Source organism: Nothoprocta perdicaria, unplaced genomic scaffold (genome assembly GCF_003342845.1).
Source record: "Nothoprocta perdicaria isolate Ctin4 unplaced genomic scaffold, notPer1 scaffold_174, whole genome shotgun sequence".
In the NCBI taxonomy this organism is placed as follows: domain Eukaryota; kingdom Metazoa; phylum Chordata; class Aves; order Tinamiformes; family Tinamidae; genus Nothoprocta; species Nothoprocta perdicaria.
The window spans coordinates 776,339-795,601 of record NW_020454916.1 but is presented as its reverse complement, the minus strand read 5'-3'; the positions used below and the strand labels follow the sequence as shown (position 1 = coordinate 795,601).

The 19,263-nt window shown below is 36.5% G+C and overlaps 1 protein-coding gene across 1 annotated transcript in view; it reads left to right on the top strand.

Moving 5' to 3' along the window:
• COL28A1 (collagen type XXVIII alpha 1 chain) overlaps positions 1–19,263 on the top strand; it is a 53,548-nt gene extending 34,285 nt beyond the window's left edge. Inside the window, exons 25-36 of the mRNA XM_026036274.1 lie at positions 1,422–1,490; positions 7,214–7,282; positions 8,405–8,473; positions 12,287–12,355; positions 13,964–14,044; positions 14,141–14,176; positions 14,369–14,405; positions 14,709–15,263; positions 16,198–16,373; positions 17,383–17,560; positions 18,063–18,236; positions 18,899–19,263. Of these exons, the coding sequence (XP_025892059.1) occupies positions 1,422–1,490; positions 7,214–7,282; positions 8,405–8,473; positions 12,287–12,355; positions 13,964–14,044; positions 14,141–14,176; positions 14,369–14,405; positions 14,709–15,263; positions 16,198–16,373; positions 17,383–17,560; positions 18,063–18,235 (1,512 nt within the window). The 3' untranslated portion in view covers position 18,236; positions 18,899–19,263. The remainder of the gene's footprint in view (positions 1–1,421; positions 1,491–7,213; positions 7,283–8,404; positions 8,474–12,286; positions 12,356–13,963; positions 14,045–14,140; positions 14,177–14,368; positions 14,406–14,708; positions 15,264–16,197; positions 16,374–17,382; positions 17,561–18,062; positions 18,237–18,898) is intronic.

Here is a 19,263-nt window from a genome sequence, read left to right as displayed (position 1 = left end):
AATCACTCAATATTTAGAATTTTTTATTGGTCATTGCTATTTTGAGGTAACTAAATGCATTTAAATTTCTCTTTTCTTCTTTAGTCAATTTAAGTATCTCATATGTTTTTGGAGGCCTTTTTTGTCCTAATTAGAGTGTTAGATGTATAGACAATGAAAACTGGACATAAATTGGACTACCTTAATTTTTAGCATCATACTGTATTATCATAAGCATCTTTGTGGCCTCCTTGTTCATGTGTTAAATCTAATTACTGCTCTGAATTTCTGTACCCTACTCCCCACCCCCTTTTTTTGTCATTTTCTCTTCAAGGTTTCTAATAAGATCTCTTTAACCAAATCTTGGAGCCTTCACTTCCTTGGTTTCTCAGCTGCCTTTTGTCCTGGAGATCAGACCTTCTTTTAGAAGATTTGTCCCTTGTTGTTTTTCTGCTGGTTAGCTCCTGAAAGAGTAAACATCTGAAAATTCCTGCAGGCAAATTCCATTACAAGGGCATATCAGCACTCACCCTAAATCTCAGTCATCCACCTAATCAATTTGACAATTTCGTAATAGCATCAATCCCTATTCTGATCTTGAACCACAACCAGGACAACCATGTATCCTAGAATGTGTCACATAATCAGCCATCTCTCTCTTTATGGAGGGAAATGACATGGTGAGACCTCCCTTGTTCAGCCACGTGCCCCCGGGGGCATCCTGAATCTTATCTACAGTCTTGGATTTCAATTATGTCCTATAGGATATTGTAGAAGTACATTTTTGGCCAGCTGGTGGAGATGACCACTTATGCTCGCTAGAGACATTTGGTTCTTTCTCAAGATTTTTATTCCCCACTGTGTCCTCCACAGCAGAGGACAAGGAGAACATGTGACTGGAGGGTGGAAACGGTACATACTGCCCAGATAACATACCCAGTGACATCCAACCAGTATGGCTCTGAAAGAGAGGAGGACCAAGTTGTGATGGAAGCCTGAAAGGACTGTATCCATGCAGAGCATGTGATCTTTGCTAAACCTGAGTAGATGAATTTGTATCATGACCTGACCCCAAAACATAAATGGGTTAGATCTGCAGTACCAGAAACAATGGCTGCAATGTATGAAATGTGGAGAAATGCTTGTCTTTTTGACTGCTTTGTCTGAATTAAGATCAGTTCTAATGTTATAAAGCCAAGAGTTGGTCTTCTACACTCTGGTATTCTTTTCAGATTTCCACCTATGATTGAGGATGACTGCTGGCCAGTATATATCAGTCGTATAAAGAATTTTGACAAAATGCACCTRAAATGGAGGGATTTGTGACTAGTTCTGTTGACTGTCTTTTCTATGGAAGAGTAGAGGTACTATTGTGGAAGAACAGAGGTACTACTCCATTAAACCAACTACTAACATGCTTTTTAATCCATCCATTGTACCAGGGACCTCCAGGACTAGTGGGACCTCCAGGACCACCAGGCCCAAGAGGTGTGGGAGATCCTGGACCAAAGGTAATAACATAATGATGTTGTACATTCATCTGAGCAGTAGACATAGTAGAAAAGCATCCCCAAAAACAAATGGATGAGATGCTATATATATGACAAAATGCTGCAATCTCATCTATTGCTTTCCATAGCAGTCAGAAGAACAGASTGCAATAGGCTTTTCTGCCATGTTAGATGCAAAACACGTCTTGCATTAGCCACAAATTTGATGCAAATATAAAGATTTGCCATAGACCAAAGGATCCAGGATATTGGAGTTTTCATGTAGAAGTGCGGGCAGAGTGTGCACCTGAAAAAATGTTTGTCCCGGCAGATTACATGACTTCACCATTTATAAGAACAAAAGAAACTTGTGATCTGCTTTTGATTTTTACACATTTTTATATGGTGTCCTACAATTTGTTTCTATATATTTTTCAGAAGCACAGCCATAAAACTTGTTTTAAAAAATAGCAGTTGTGAAAAATTTCACTGCAACTATTATAGTAGTTTCCTTTCAGTTAAAAAACAAAACAGAACAAAACTTTTCATTCCCATTTTGRGTTTGTTCCACTCAATTTTATTTTAATTAATCTTACTGTATCTTTTGTCTACTGACTTAAAATTGTCTCCAATTTTTCTTCAAGTAGCTGTTTTGACTGAGCAAATTGTCTTGTTACAGAGACTATTCTYCCCTCAACAATTTTCTCTTCTCTAAAATCTCTTCAATTTATCATTTCCCTTCTTGAACATTAGAAAATAATATTCTTAAAGGATCTACAACGGTCTTTATGCAAAAGTAAGAAAACTTCTATATTTCCAATGGCGTTCTGATTTCARTTTCTGAGGATTGTAATCTTTCAGCCATGGCATCATAGTGTGAGATAATCTTAGTCGATGACCTGACATGACTTTCAAGATTTTTCCTTGAAAACATTACTCTCTGTATGTTGTCATAAAGGAATATTACCCTAAGCAATCTGTAGTCTTAAAAATTATAAATAATACATGGTAAAAAAAAAAGTCTCCCTAAAACCCAAGTAAGCGAGATACACTTGAAGATGCTTTGCTGTTTATTGCTATATTTTGAGTCCAACCAGTTAGCTTTATTTTTTCATTATTTTTAATGTCTGCCTCAATTTTGCAGAATATTCTAGGATTTTAATGAAACATTCTTCTATAGTACCAGAAGAACTGCCTTGTAGGATTGTTTTATATCAAGGTTAATATCTTTATTTAGTAAGCATATTTATCTCATTTTAAAAATCTGATTAATGTAGCMGTATCTATTTTCTGTAACTCTGTATTGAATAGTGTCACTGAAATTATTTCTAGTTCTTTAGTACTTAGTGATTTGTCAGCCCTCCCATTACTCTATGTGAAATGTGTTGATAAGCAGTAATTCACAATAGGAGCAAAACTAAGATTCCCAGATATCTATTGCCAAGCTATTGGTTATTCTAGAGATGAATGGATTTTTCTTTTAAGACTTTATTGTTATTTGTTTATTTTATATTGGAATTCTCATGTCCCAGAAACTCAAGTTGAAAGTCCTTTCTGTTTGGGAAAAAATGTGTTTGGGCAATATTTATTTTGCTTTCTCCTGCAGCAGACTCTCTTCTTCCTATTTTACGTATATAATGAGGAAATCATTAAATAAAACCACAATGTGGGATATTTCAAAGCAATTTGTTCTATGATTTTATACTTAAGTCTCTTTTCTCATTTTTTTTWAAATTCTGTAGTAGTTACAGTGTGACTTTTTACATAACATATGGATTAGAACTTTAGAATACTTAGGGTTTTTTTTTTTTTCGTGAAGAAAAATTGGACTGTTTCACTGTTATATTTCTAATTCCTTTATCAGTTGTATCTTTTCTCTTGGAGTTTTACCTCTAAGCCAATATGAAAATTTAGCTAAAAGTCTGTGGTCTTCTCATAGGAATCCATTTCTAAGAACTGTAACAATTGCTTTTAACCATCATTTCTTCTGACTTCTTTGGAGCCTCTTCTAATCCATTTCTGTAGGACTCCAGAATCTACAGGGAATCTACAGAATCTTCGGGCAAATGCATGTGCAAACCCAAAGTGAACGTACAACTTACATTTCCTTCAAATGAAGTAAAACTAAGTGTAACCTGGAAGTATATTTAATGCACTTTTACCATCAAAGGAGAGTGAGTAAACTGGAACAGAACAGGCTAAACTGCAGTCCCTCAGATYTGACATTAGATCTATCTGCACTAACTGCAGATTCACTCCTCCTGGACCTGCAGGGCTATTTGCTGATAGTCTTAGAGGCTCCTTATCGAGCAGAGCTTCCCACTCATTAACCATGCACTGATGGAACAGATTCAGAACATGCTATATCCATGGGATATGGGGACATAGTGTATTGTCCTAGAAAGAGTTCTAGGACAAAGAACCCTATRGGAGTAGCTGACAATCATTTGTTTTTTAAATAAAAGTGCATTGGCCCTCTCTCATGCCTTCCACATAATAATAATAAAAAAGAAATAAAGAAGAACGGCAACAGCTTATGCATATTAAAGAGGACATTTGTTTGATAAAAGAGACACATGAATTTACACACTTGTCAACTGGAAATTCCTTTGAGTATCGTTATATAAGAATATTCCACTAAGCTCAATCAGAGCTCTGTTCTCCTCACTTTTAGAAATGGCTCACATATGTGTGCACTACAAGATAGGAATTTGAAGTGTCAGAGATCAAATTCACATGAAAACAAAATCAGAACATGTGGGATGCATTCAGTCTTGCTGGCACCCTATTTTCTGCAGCATTAAAACCGGGGCACGGAGTGTCAGAATACAATAAAAARGAAAGATCTAAAAGCCTTATTGCCATCTAGGAGGTGAGCGATAAACATTCATGTCCACAGGAACACAGCGCTGGAAATAACCAAAACTTCATTCTCACTAACTGGACAACAGAGGGAGTATTAAATCCACTAGCGTTATCTCTAGAGCATGAACCTATGAGCGGGATCCAGTTGTAGGGTGAATTTCTTTTGCAGCTTGGGTCCTGTCTAGTTGAACTCAATTGAGGAAAGTAGAGCTGCAGTATCTTTTTTTCTTACCTGTTCTCACAAATACCTTTGCTAGCCCCTAGCTCTCACTAAAAGGAGTACCCCTATGTCTATTCTGTTTCAGTATCAAATATGGAAGCTTCACAGTAAATGAGATACATATATTTATTTTTAGGTGACCTTTAGGTCATTTAATGAGTTTTCTTGATGTGATAAGGAATGATTCATTTATCTGAGATGATAAGAAATAGGCATTGGAGTCCTGTGCTTTACACTGTCTTGGCTCAGCTCTTTATTTSTTGTTTCAGTGTTCACTTCAGTGATGTTTTTCTAGTTCACTATTTTGCTGATGGTGATGATCTTATCTGCAAGCACAATATAGGAAATGAATTAYAGTTTATCAGATTTATAGCTAAATCCTTGAAACAAATTCCCTGAAGGGCAGCTTAGTGTCACACCTTAGAAACACGAACTTATGCTTTGCAACTCACAAAGCATAAGGAAAGTCTCTTTCCTCCAAGCCAAGAAATATGAAAACTTTCAGAATTATTACAGAGCTTTACAAAAGAGCTTTTCAAGGAGATATATGGTATTAGCTAAGCATGTGAGGCTAAAATTCAATCCTCCACCTGGAATCACCCAGCGTAAGACCCAGCATATGTTGCCCATGAAAGAGGCAACTTCAAGCCACTCTTCTACTCTTTTTGTTTGGGATTGGTCTAAGTGCAGGTGTATYGGATACCAGACTATAAGGAATTGTTCAATAATTTCCCATTCAGCTTCCATCACAGTTGCTTAGAGGCTGCTTCACAGTTCACAGCTGCTAGGAGTGTCTTAAAATCAGCGTGTCTCAAGTCATCACAAGAATATGATCTCAGAAAACTAGCCATCTCCTTAGTTCCCTTTTCCAAAACAAAACAAAACSCAAACAAGCAAACACCCCACCAGCCCCTCCTGATCAAATCTGAGGCTGAAATTCCCTCCTGACTGATTCTGGTCATTAGTTTAACCGACAGATTATGAGCTTGACAGAAATTTAAGGCTAAGAGCAACCGTGTATCATTCCTATGTCCTGACTCAAGCTGGCCAGTCTCCAGTGCTTTGGGAGATAGGGAGTAGACAATAAAAACAGATGTCAAATGTTCCATCAATAAGGATATTATAAAGGTTAATCTAAACCTCAACACTTGGATTCACAGCTCCCATATCTGCAAATCTGTCAAATTTGAACATATTGTAGGCTCTAATATGCATATATAGACTTATACGTAAAGCATGTACGTCAGTGTCATCTGTGCTCTGTGTAATCCATACTTGCACCTCTTTTCTAGCTAGCATGCTCCCTCTGCAGGCATGTTCATGTTTTTGAGTACAAAACCAATTAGAATTAAATGTACTTATATCTTAGTGGTTCACTGGGTTTTRTCATTGAAATTCTTTGTTTTGTCAAGAAATATAGTTTCTTCTTGGCTCTGATGTTGATATTTTGGATAAATAATACCTTATCAGTACATTTCTTTATTTTTCTTGCATGAGCCTGTATAAACATAGACCTAACAACTCTTCCTACTAAACCTCATTCAGAATTTTGTGTTTCTACAACTGATTTCATTACTCATTTCATTAGTCATTGTTTTGTTCTTTTCAAACTGAAGAGAGTTTTCCGGTGRTTATGTGCTGATTCCCTCATCTGTATGGTTTGAGATTATGGAAAACAAAGCTGCCTCTTGTATCCCCTTGCCTAATCCCCGCCAGTGTCCCCTGATATCTCTCTGCTCGTGTTTGGCCTGTTTGCAGCTCCAGGGACAGCACGCGGTTCAGCATTACCCCCGTTTCACCCTGGCTACTGCTGCTGCCTTGTACTGCCTGGTGGGGAAGGGATCAGCCTTCTCTGCTGTTTTTCTCCCTGAAAACAGCTTGCATTTCCCTCCTTTATCCAGCCTCCAATTTTCACCAAAACCATGGTAATGATTATCCTCAAGGCCTCAACCTCTCTGATGAATTTGGCTGAAATCAGCTGATAAGTTCAAAATATACTGGGGTGGATGGACAGGAGGACTAACACTGATGAGCAGAAATACAGGCATGGTATCACTCAAGCCTCACTCATGTGAAAAATCAAGCTAAAAGTGTTTATAAATTCAACCTCCATTAAGGCTTTTAATGAAAACAAAGGCAGAGSTGTTGCCTTCTCTCATGTCCATTATATTAAAATAAAATTTTCATAATCACRTTAGCTTGTTGGTTTGGGAAATAAAATATCTCTAGTTTCAGAACACTATGGGTCCAAGACTTCYGTTGTGCCTTACTAGTAGGCCCACAGGCCCTCCTGGCAAGACCCTGCACAATGTGATAGAAGAATGTTGTAGTTTCCAAATGAGCTTTCTTTCCTTTTTATTCGGTAGCCAATAAAGTTGCATATTATAATGGTAATTTTTGTGGTGAGTTTGATCACATGGACCTTTTCTTGTGAACACAGTGCTTAAGTAACGTGGATGCAMATTTTTTTTATTGTTTATTCTACAATTGTTGAAGATTGTTTATCTATGTTACATTTGTTATTTTTTTAAGTTCAATAGTTTGACTGATTGCTTCGTTCTGGATTTTTCCAGGAATGTGTATGTAATCTGTTAAGCAGATGCAAAGTATARCACTTAAGAGGTGATCAAATTACTGACAGTACTATGATTATTTCCAGGGAGATCGTGGCATGAAAGGCTATCCAGGGCCCCCAGGACCTAGGGGAAGTGGAATGGTTGGTCCCAAGGTTGGTCCAATGAAACTTTGAAACTTTCTTCTGTTTTGTGATTCTGGTTGTGGGATTGCCTGACACCACAACATCTTCAGCTACTTATTTACTTGGTGCAATTGCAGGAGGAATCAGACATTAAATCTTATACTTCTTATAATTCTAGCAACTTGATTAGGGAGGATGACTGGATGAAAATTACAGTTATAGCTAGTCTTTATGACTGGACTTGGCTAAATATTCAGCATATGCAAAATGTATGTAGTTTACATATCAGTTAATTCTATTTACTTTATTGAAGTAAGGTGAGTTTTTATTAACAGATAGTAGCCAAAATCCAGTATGAAGACTACAGAAACTTTTGTAATTATTGGTCAAATTTAGAAGATAAATATTTCATTTTGATGCTATTGAAGCAAAATGCTTCAGTTTCTCTATTCAAAATGTTCTTATTTAGTAAAGTGCAAAAGTGAAATCAAAAAGTTTTCAAGTCTTTTTGCAGGAGGTGCTTCTTTCACTGTACTCTCCACCTTCTGCTTTCCTGAATGACTGGTRCTACCGGACACCGTGGCACTACAGTCACTTTGAACAGATACATGATGCTTAGGAGCTAGCATGCCTGGCGGATTTACTTGCATTGGGTTTTATTGCTGTGGTCCTTTGCCCCTGGGCTGTCAGTTGCCCCTGCATGGAATGACTGCATCAAGCCATTTTATAAAAATTAGTATTATTATTTATCTATTCTATTCTATTCTATTCTATTCTATTCTATTCTATTCTATTCTATTATTTATTTATAAAATTCCATTATTTATTTATAAAATTATTATTATTATTGTTATTGTTATTGTTATTATTATTTATTCTACCCAGGCAACTACAAAACAGGACAAAATATCACACTGTTTCAGAAGCATTATTTATTTTCTCATTATTTTTAAATAAATTACTCCTTTACTTTCCTAGAGTCTGCCATGGATAATTTCAATGGCCCACAGTGTAAAACTACAAACAAAAGAAGGATTAGAACCAGTCTTTGAAAAGGCTTTACTCTAATTTTTGCTTGTAGTGCACTGGAGAACTACCAAGGATAAATTTTACCTGCTAATTCTTCTGTATTTGCCCCACTGGCTGCTATAGGGTGTTATGGGACGGAAAGGCTTGCCAGGTCCACCTGGCCCCCCGGGAGACAGCATACAAGGAAGCAAGGTAACCCAGCTTGATATGGTATCTCTCTGCAGTTTCTTCTTAAGTTTTGCTCTTATGGAAATTCATTGTCAGTTTTTCTGCCTGCATAATTTCTGTGTAAATTCTGTTTGCAAGTCAGTTCTGCTTCTGCAAATATTCTCAAATATTTAAATTTGAATAAAATTTAAATAAAAATAAATATTTAAATTTCTGTAACATGTAACATTTACTTAACTGTTGACTTCTCAGGACTGATAGCACCTGATTGTTCTCCTAGATCAGTGAGAATTGTCCTTGTTTTTACTAATATATTTAACTCGGAAAAAAGAAACACAACTTTTATCTCGTTATTGTATTGATTTAGTTAGATTTAAAACACTATGTCCTAAGAAAACATCCTCTTTTACTCTGGATGCTCATATAAATAGAGAGTAATAGAGATCTACCATGTTTTGCCAAAATAAGTCATACTATGTATAGCTACAGAAATATAGATTACCTTTTACACATTTTGTAATGTAAGAATGTAGAATGTAAGGATTTAAGAAAATGGCATGCTTTGTACTCAGAAAATCTTTGTTTTTGACTCTGAAACTATGACTGTAATGAGGTGGTGGATCAGACTCAGCTGGTGTATTTTCTGGAGTAGTCCAGGAATTGTGCAGTCTATTCCTTAAAATTTTCATCCCTTAAGAAATGTTTGTTTCTTAATTGTTATATAATTATTAGCAGCCACTCCTTCCTTATTAACTTCRGTAACTGCCTTGCTGCTGTGGTACCGTTTTCCTGTATATGCTGGTGCTTACTTGAGCATCTCTCTCTCCTGTTTTTCTCTCCTCAAAGCCATGCCAAGTTTCTTTCTTTTTGGCCATGCTTCGTCATCTTAAAGCTATTATACTCCTGGATTTGAACTGTCAGTATCACGCCACTTTTTTATACATATATATATATATATAYAYACACACACACACACACACACATAGTGCTCTCTCTGCATATGCTAAGAATAACATATAGAAAATTTTATGGGTTTCCAGCAACTTTATGTTGATAGAAACAGTCACAACTCTTCCTTTTTATGTTTGGTTTCCTCTCAAAACCACTGTCTAGACGTGCATAGATCTGCAGTCAATTCAAAGAAGGACAGTTTTATGAAAGTCTGTATGTTGATCAGTAATCTAGCAGGATATTAGGGTCAAGGATTCAAGGGTACGCCTTTTTACACACACACTATTTTGATTTTTAAGTTAATGCTGATGATCAAGTTTGAACTGAATTATCCATGTGGATTGAATGGGCAAAGCAGTAAATATTTCAAAACTAATAAAGCATTTCCAATTTTTACTGAACATTACATTATTTCTTCTATGATAAATCTTACCTGGTTTGGTGACTTGTTGCATAAATAGAGGAAGCAGGCTTTGGTTCTATGGTTGATGTGTGTTTCTCATAGGCACTCAGATGTATAGATGTATGCCTATGAGAAATGTCTGTTGTATAGGTATTTTATTTTAGAACAATATGTCTCATTCATTTTTCATTGAATGTTAACTGAACACCACCTTAACAGTTTCAGTTGTGCTTTAACAAATGATAGGAATAGATCGATAGTTTTGTTGTATCTGACATTAGATACCAGTGGAGGATCACAAGAAAACAAAACATATCTCAATTCTAGTTCACATGTATGTGCTCTGCCACTCTATTAGGGGATTAAGGAAGTACTATGATGACTCTAGCAGTAAGGCTAGTCAGCTCCTGTGCTRGAAAACAGGTGTTGATGCCGCCTGGCACACTGCGTTTCAAAGGTAATTTGTATTAATAACCTACATGAAGGGGCCAGAAAGTACAAATGTGTTAAAAGGTGAGTCAGAATACATTAGATAAAATAGTCACTGTATTTTCCTACAGCAGTGCCAACTAAATAGCCTTGGACATCCCATTGCCTTAGTAACATTTTGTATTTCTAGGAAATTCCTATTTTTTTCTGCTGAATCAGTTATGTAATATGCCACAGCATGATTTATTTTCCAGCATCCAGAATCTCTGCAGTGGCTGAATTTTTGCAGCTGKAAGAAACTGGGTGAGGGCTGGGGCTACTGCTTAGCAGCTTGGTGATACCTCATCCTGATTAGAAGCTGCATCTTGCKTCTTCCTAGAAGCTGCTGAATTCCCAACTCTTTGGGAACTGAAAGYCTTGATTCTATGGAAGGAAAAGTGCTGCCTTGGCTGTGCACACTGAAGCTGTTGCTCTGCCTGCAGAAGTCCAGGAGCTGCAATCAGTCCATCCAAACTGGTTTGCCTTTGGTAAAGGTGGATTCTTGATAAAATTGGAAATGTAATTTTATATTTCCCTGTCCATTATGAGCAGTGTAATCCCTCTAGGCCTAGCTGTGAGTAGCTATCAAGTATTAGTAGAAGATGCATAGTAGAAGTAAGTAGTAGAAGATGAGACAGTCTGAAAGCTCCTGCTGAAAATGGCAACTAAATTTGATTCAGATAGAAAGAGGCAGTGGAAGGGAAAAACAACACAAATCAAGTACTGTGATCTCTGAATTCAAGAACTTACTACTTGTATACTGTCTAGTTATAAGAAATAGATGCTATCTSTCTATTAATGGAGAAAAAAGAAAAGCACTGATGCACATAGACCTAGGCAGGAGAGTCTTCTATATACTGAAACAAAATCTAAAGGATTTCAGTACTTTGGAAGAACTTAAAGATTTTTCACCTTGCATCTCAATATGAAACCAAAATATTTTTAGATATTTGATAAGGGTGGAGAATGAAAATGTGGAAGAGTCCAACGGTATTTCATTATTTCAGGGGCAGCATTASGGAGATTAAATATATCTTTACTTTGTACTGGGCCGCACAGATTTGCTAGCATCTCATGGGCTAGGTTTGGTACAGGCAAAAGCAGCTCCTGGTCTCTCATTAACATTCACTAGAGCTATTTTGGGTGCCTCTGCAGGGCAGTGCTGTTATTCTGCAAAAAAAAAAAAAAATTAAATTGTGAACTTTAGTAAGCACTTAAGTACCGGAGAACATCATTTCGTCTAGTTGTGCTTAAAATATATTTAGCTTTTGATCTGAATATATTTGTGTTACAGTATTAAGGAAAACAAGACAATTTCTGCTACCCACATGCTAAGATAGATTTTTCTATATTTTGAAACAATGCAGACAGCTAAAAGCTGTATCTTGGAAAATTTATTTTTCTAAGGACCAGGTTTATCTTATAACATGTTATATGTATGTTCACAGCACTGGCATGACAGTGTTTTTCAAATCCATGTAAATACAGCAGGGCATATGCAAGAAACAAATTTGTATGTTGTGCCTGAACTTATACTGTCCTTTAAGGTGGCAGCAGAAGGTTGTTCCACTCTCCATACTCTGGACAGAGATTTCTTTGTATTTACTTAGTGAACAGGAGAAAAACCTACGTCAACCTTGCAGAAATTTCTGGATGTGTATTTCTAGAAAACTAACTTGTTAGATTTTAGCCTATTGTTTTTCCTTTTGTAGACTAGGTGGTCTGTCTGAACCTCAGTGAGGTTATTTTTCACTTTTCTGTGCCAATGAAATGACATTTCCTTTCATTAATCAAGAATAATTTCCTCATGATAGACTTCAAAAAACTTCATAATTCAAAATAATACTGTTACTTACTTCCCCAGCTTCAGATCATTTCCGTTTTGAAAATTATATGATTAATTGTATAACACAAATATCTAGCTYTCTTTATGTTGCAAAGTGAGTAACATAGTGTTAAATAGCATAGATGTTATTTTAATTTTCAGTTAAACTTATTTTCCATATTCTTTTCAGGGAGAAAAAGGAAATCAAGGTTTTCTTGGACCAAAGGGTTCAATAGGAATTGGCCTTCCTGGACCAAAGGTAAATCCTAGGTTTGCAGTAAGTGAGGGTTTTTTTTTTAATTCTTCTTCTTTCTTCCTGTATTGCTTATCTGATTTGACAGGTTTTTGCAGATAAATAAATTGTGGGGRCCACCCCACAATGGTTTTCCTGGTACTGCATTCTACAGTATTTGGTCCCCTTCAGCTTTTATGAAACAGGGAATATCAATCTCTGATTTGAATTTCTGACTCCTTATTCTAGTTTCCCTAGGATCCAGAATGCCACATAGTAAAATGACAATTGTAATATTTTGTCTTTTTTTCATATTCATCTTTTATCTTGTCTAGCCTTCATGACCTGGTGGACCTATTCAAATGCTTAAAATTTTTCTGTATTTTCTTAATTTAACAGACCTGTCATGCAGAAAAAGGAATGGTTTATTTCAGTAGGAATTATAAGCAGTACCACATACCAGACAGATCCAGTTTTAACATAAATATGTGTAAGAAAGTAGCAGTACCACCAGAGACAGCAAAGCAAAATTGCTTTCCCTTATGTTGACATTAACTTTGATGAGGTTATGTTCAATTCACAGAGGAATAATAGAAAAATATTCTTGTTGGATATGGCGATTTGGTGAATGTACAGCAGATGATATAAAACGGTGTCTGCTGAGAGCTTACTTGGTGATTTCCTTAACACTGCAGTAGCTATACACAATTTTCATGTTTATTCAAATTGAGTAATATGAGACCCAGAGAAATCAATAGATTTTCTTAAAAATGATATCAATCACTACAGCACATGTAGTAACAAATGATATATCTATATGGTTACATTGGTTGAATAGTAGTACAGAACAATAGCAAAATTCACAGCACTCTAGGTACATTAAAGTGTAACATTTCAGGTGAAAGGTAAGATGATCAATAATTTCCTGAAAGAAGTAAAATCTTGAAGAAATAGCAAATGTAGATCCTGAATGTTTTGATAGTATATTTCATACCTACCTTATCTGAAAATTGCCTCTTAAAATATAATAATGTTGAAGCCTTTCTCTTTTTTTTTTTTTTTTTTTTTTTTTGAAATCAAAAGGTCTAGACAAATGAGGGAAAAAGTGCAGAATTTGCTTTTAAATGTATTTAAAGATATTTTCAAAGTGAGATCACAGCCCAAGCATTCCTTTTCCTCTCTTCCATGCAAGCTCCCACTCTTTCATGGTAAAGAATTGAAACCATTCAAAGCTGGCGTGAGTTTCTTTATATTGGCTGATTTGAAGCAATTAAGTTTCCTCATAGGTTTGTCCTAAGACAGATCCAATATAAACATTACTGTGGAATTCCAGAAAATCAAAGAAGTGGAAACCATTATATGTATCTGGCCATCTGCATAAAGATGTCTATGCCCCACATACTTGAATCAAGGTATTTTTTTCATACAAATTTATTTAAAGTGTTTAAATACCCAGTGTAGCTTGCTTTCTGATCCTGCTTTTGGATGTTCTATTCACAATTCATACAAGATAAATCAAGTACAAAGGAAAAATCAGAAAATTATTTGTGAAAATGAACTGAACCTGAACTCCAGCTCCAACTACCAAAAAAACTTGACTTACTGACTATGTTTAATACTGCTGTTTTAAATCAGGGAGACTATGGAGATAAAGGTGATCCAGGGATCAAAGGTGCCAAAGGAGAGATTGGAGACCCAGGACCTCCAGGACCAAAAGTAAAATACAGTTTTTATATTGCTTGTTTTTACATAGTAAAAATTAGATAAATGAGTATTAATTGTATTGTATTGTCTTACTTTACATGCTTTCAGGGAATTTGGGGAAGAAAAGGTGAACCTGGTCTTTCAGTAAGTACACACATGAGTTAATATGAAGCCAGAACATTCTTTTTAAAAAAAAAAAATACTTTAATATTAGGTCACATTACACAAAGTGCATTATGGGGTTTTGCCTGCATTGTGCAGGTAAATACAAAATAAATAAAATCCAGCATTCTTAAAACCAGAGCAGGAGGCATATTAATTCATATTCTTTTTCAGAGAGAAGAAGTAATCAGACTTATCAATGAAATATGTGGTAAGCATTCCAGCACAAAAAAAAAAATGCTAAATTTATATTTTCTAAATGAATTTTTCCTTATGTGTTAGTGTGTAAGGATACCATTAAGTGAAATGGAAAAATGATAACTATTTCACCAGAGCTCTACTGGAACTAGTTTGGTCTAGCTCTGTTTCCATTTATCAATATCAGTAACTATATATTATGTTAATTCATTAATTGAGCCTAGCTAACTGTAGATCTGTTATTTCAATTAATTGCAAGATATTCTTGCAGTTTTCCTCATTTCCTCATTAATGTCTCAAATGGTTATTCTTCTAGGTTGTGGTATCAGATGTAGTRTAACACCACTGGAACTAGTATTTGTCATTGACAGTTCAGAAAGCGTTGGTCCGGATAACTTCAACATTATCAAAACTTTTATGAAAACAGTCATTGACAAAGTAGTGGCCAACCATGCCACAACACRTATTGGCATCATCAACTTCAGCCATAAAGTAGAGCTGGTTTCTTCTCTTAAGCAATACACAAACAAAGAAAACCTGAAATCTGCTGTGGATAAAATGCCCTACCTAGGGGAAGGCACCTACACAGCTTCTGCTATTCAAGAAGCCATTACCTTATTTGAGACAGCACGTCCAGCAGTGAGAAAAGTGGCTGTTGTGATAACAGACGGACAAGCAGACCCTCGGGACAAAGTACGACTGGATGATGTAGTAAGGGTGGCCCATGCCACGGACATTGAGACATTTGTCATTGGGATTGCTCAGCGCACTGAGCCTCATTACAGCGATTTTCTGAAAGAAATGCAACTCATTGCAAGTGACCCCGATGCAGAACATTTACACCCGATAGATGACTTCATGACACTTCCAGGTAAGAGAAACTATAAGAGAAGACTTTCCAGTAAGTACCYTACTGAGATTGGTCTTTCCCATAGCAAGGAGAGGCAGTCAGCAGAAGCCTGCTGAACATTGSCTTTTGTATCTCTTTGGATGCGACTATTTCCTCAGTTTCTCTTGTTCTTTATCAGGATTGCCCTCCCTTCCTGATCTCATTCTGGCACTCTTTTTTCTTCTTCCCAAAGTTGTATAGAAACCTACTCTTTTATTTTGGTTCTAGGGGAAAAGATGGGAGAGGAGCATACTTAAGGGAAAAGGGTCTGCTAACAAGTCATGTATTTCAAACTGGGGCATGAAAAATCCTGTGACCACAGCTGGAATCAGAGAAAATCCAGGAAAAGCCTATAATGACCCAAGAGAAAAATGGTTTGATCAAGACTAATCATAGAACAACGCTCTAAAGTATATCTATTCTGAACATAAAGTGATTTCACTATGCTGAGCTTGTGCTGGAGTTAAATTTAGGGGTTGAACTCAAGCTCTACCATCCAATATAGAAGTCTTCCCACGCACTAAGAATCTTGTGAGAGTAAGTAGAGTGTGTAGGCTAGCTTCTCTTTATCACATATACACAAACTTTCATTCATTCACTCAATTTTTTTCAAGCCCATTGATCAATGACTTGTGTTTAAAAAAGACTTGGTATTGAAAGCGCTATTTGATCTATTTCATCTTAAATGAACAAGGGCATCATAAAATTAAATAATTATGAGAGTATTTTGCTTTATTATTTCTTACTTCAATTTTGACTTTTTTTTTTTTTTTGACAGCATCCTGAAAATCATTGTCATAAGATTTGTGTTTYATATGGTACAAAAGCATGTGGAGAATTGGTGTGAATTTATTTCCCTTAGCTTCTTTATACCCTTAACTTCATCTTTGCTTCATCTTTGTGTTAATCTTTTCAGATCTTGAAAATCAACTTGTCACAAGAATCTGTAAGAATGAATCAGAAGACTACACCAGAAAAGTTGATGTTTTGTTGCAGCCTTCAAGTCCTGGAAGTGAAGTTACTGATGGTCAATTACCTACAATTGCTACTTCAGAGATTCACCTGCCCCCTGCAGAAGGAAACACTTACCCAGTAAGTATGTAGTCATCAAGTATTTTGAGAGAGATACATCTTTATTTAAATTTATAGGTTATTTATTGAACTATTTGTGAGTCATTTAATGTATAAATAATGTGTTCTTCGGTTGGAACAAAGCGTTTAAAGTAAGAGCAGAACTTACAATTTTACAATAAAAAGAGGGTAATACGGTATCTTAGTTGCAATAAATACCAAGCCTTCACATTTTTCATACATCTGTTCCATCTTAAGAGTTGGAAASCTTGCAGATATTCCTCCTTGCTGTCAGATGCACGGTGAGAAGGCAGTTATTTGTGTGCAGGCTGATTGCTAGTGCGATGTTTTTTGTCAGTCACCTACTCTCTARGTGTTTTAGTCCTTCAGCAGCGGGACTAAAACATCTAAAACAATCTCTAAAGGAGCAAAATGCATGCCTGTTTTTTCCTATTAACAACGCAACAAGTGTACTGTTCCTCCTGCCTGCCATTTCCCATTTCTTGACAGACCTTAAATGCCTGATCATTTCTAGGGAGTGTAATAGATATTAGTAAGCACTTCCTTAGTCCTTTTTTTTTTTTTTACTTCTCTTGCAGACTAAGTGGTTCCTGGAATTTTGCTAAAATGAATTTCATTTGGCTTAGTGACTAAATGGAAGGCTTTATTTTGCCTTCTCAGTTAGCTCAGTGTCAGAAAATGCAGTTGTAAAATCATCATGGTCATTTCCCGAGTAACTGGCTGAAGCAGAACAGAAAGCAGGGGCTGCTCCTGCTCCGTGCACTCACACTAAGGCTCCTTTGCTTAGCTGAGCTGGGAGCACAGGGGCAAGGGCCATGCAGAGCAGGGAGGGAGGGCTACAGGTTGATACTTCACTAGAAGGAGGTCTGAATCCAGCTGACAGTAGTGGTAAATAACACCTGAGAAAAATACCATTATATACCAGCAAATCTCTCTTTTACTTTTATTTTTTCTAAAGATTTGAGCTSAAACACATCTTAAGTTACATGATTTTGACTCCTTACTTTAGTTTAGTCCACCAAGGACCAGATATACAGAGGCATTGCTACCCACTCGGGATCGTACTGTGACCATCTCTGCYGAGACCAGACCTCAAAAACCAGTAGTCAACCCTATATTCAGTGTAACTGCAGTGGAGGATCACCAGCTAACAGCGTTGCAACCACGGGTAGTGACAACTCAAAAAGGTGAGGAATAAATTCTGCCCTCAGCATATGGGGTTCGTGGGTGTGGAGTGATGCTCTTATTCTGAGGATGGTGAGACACATGGATTGGTCCCCACTTTTTTTCCTTTTCAAAGACTTCATCTTCCTTCCTGAATGCTGATTGCTTTCGACGGTGCTTTCAGCAAAGAGATATACAAGATAGTTTAGGCAGAGAAATACAGATGCCAAAGARCTTCTCCTTCAAAGAATCATCTTCTTCCCTGAAAATGATTTCTTTGGCTTTCTAAAAATGATTGTAGGGACAGTATTTTYCCTTGGAAACCCTCAGGCAGAAATAGGGATTCACAGATGTCCCTCTCAGAGAGCAGATGTCTGGAAGAGATGACAAGGTGGCAGTGCTCAGAACCGGTGTACGGAGAGTGGAGATGGTTGAGTCAAAGCAGCCAAACTGAAGCTCCTTTTACTGAGAGAGAGTAGAAGAAAAGGCCAAATTTCAAGCTAACTTGTATGGATATATTTTCAGATCCTAAGTGTTTGGAACCTATGAAACCAGGTGATTGCCGAGACTATGTGGTAAAATGGTATTATGACAAGAATGGCAATTCTTGTGCCCAGTTCTGGTACGGAGGCTGTAGAGGCACCAACAATAGATTTGAAACAGAAAAAGAGTGTCRAGAAACCTGCATTGACATATGAAGTAAGTTGTCTCTATTGGATTGTCCTTCAATTAACTACCTTTCTTCCAAACTAAAAAGATTTACTCTGTTTCAACAGATCCCATGTAAATGTAAATTTAGGGTCATTTTCCCACATTTCTCATGTTTCACATTTATCAAAACTCAGTTTTCCTCTGCCACTTCTTTCACTTCTGCAACTTTTTACTCCTTTCCTTTACTATTTCAGAGTGGCTGAGTATCATCACCAGGTTTGTCACCTCATTTTAACCCCATCATTATGATTAAATGGAGCAGCAGACCCCAGCAGTCACACTCCAGTGACTTCTCCCTGCTTTTATTCCCTTTTCCTTGTTTTCTTCTTTTCACCAGTTGCTTATAAATTAGAGCCAAAATAGCTTTCAATCCAAAATAGCTTTCTGTTAGACTCTTTGGTGAGGGACCTTATGTTTTGGAATCCCAGGTGGTCTGTATTAACCATCTTAGGCGGACCTGCTAACCGGGCTTGGGCTTCCAAGAGAGTGTTTATCAATAATGTGTAACATCCTTTCCAAAATCCAGATATCTTCTCCCCAGTAAATGTATGAAAATAGTATCTGATCCTTCAAAAAACAAATCCGTTGTATTACAACAAGTATTTTTCTTAGTTTTTCAAGAAAATTAATCAGTTCATTATTTCTTCTAGCAGTGACTGCTATTTGGAGTTTTTAACGCTGGAAGTTTGCGGGTACTGAGGAAGRAATGACTGAGAAGAATCCAAAATTATGTGTTAACATGGATATACTACTACACTTTGCATACTACTTTCCCCACTATGGTATTCACATTAACTAGATTCCTGTATAGCATATTATCTAAACAACATAGCAACAACTTTATCGCACATACATGTACACACAAGAGAACCTACCTTTTCCCTCCATGTTTACAATAAGTTGGTACTACATGTGGCAATGATCAGACACTATTTTTAAGATTAACATGTCAAAAATGTTGATGTTCAGCRCTTAATGACAGAGGTCTCTTAATCTCTTGGAAGAATTAAATGTG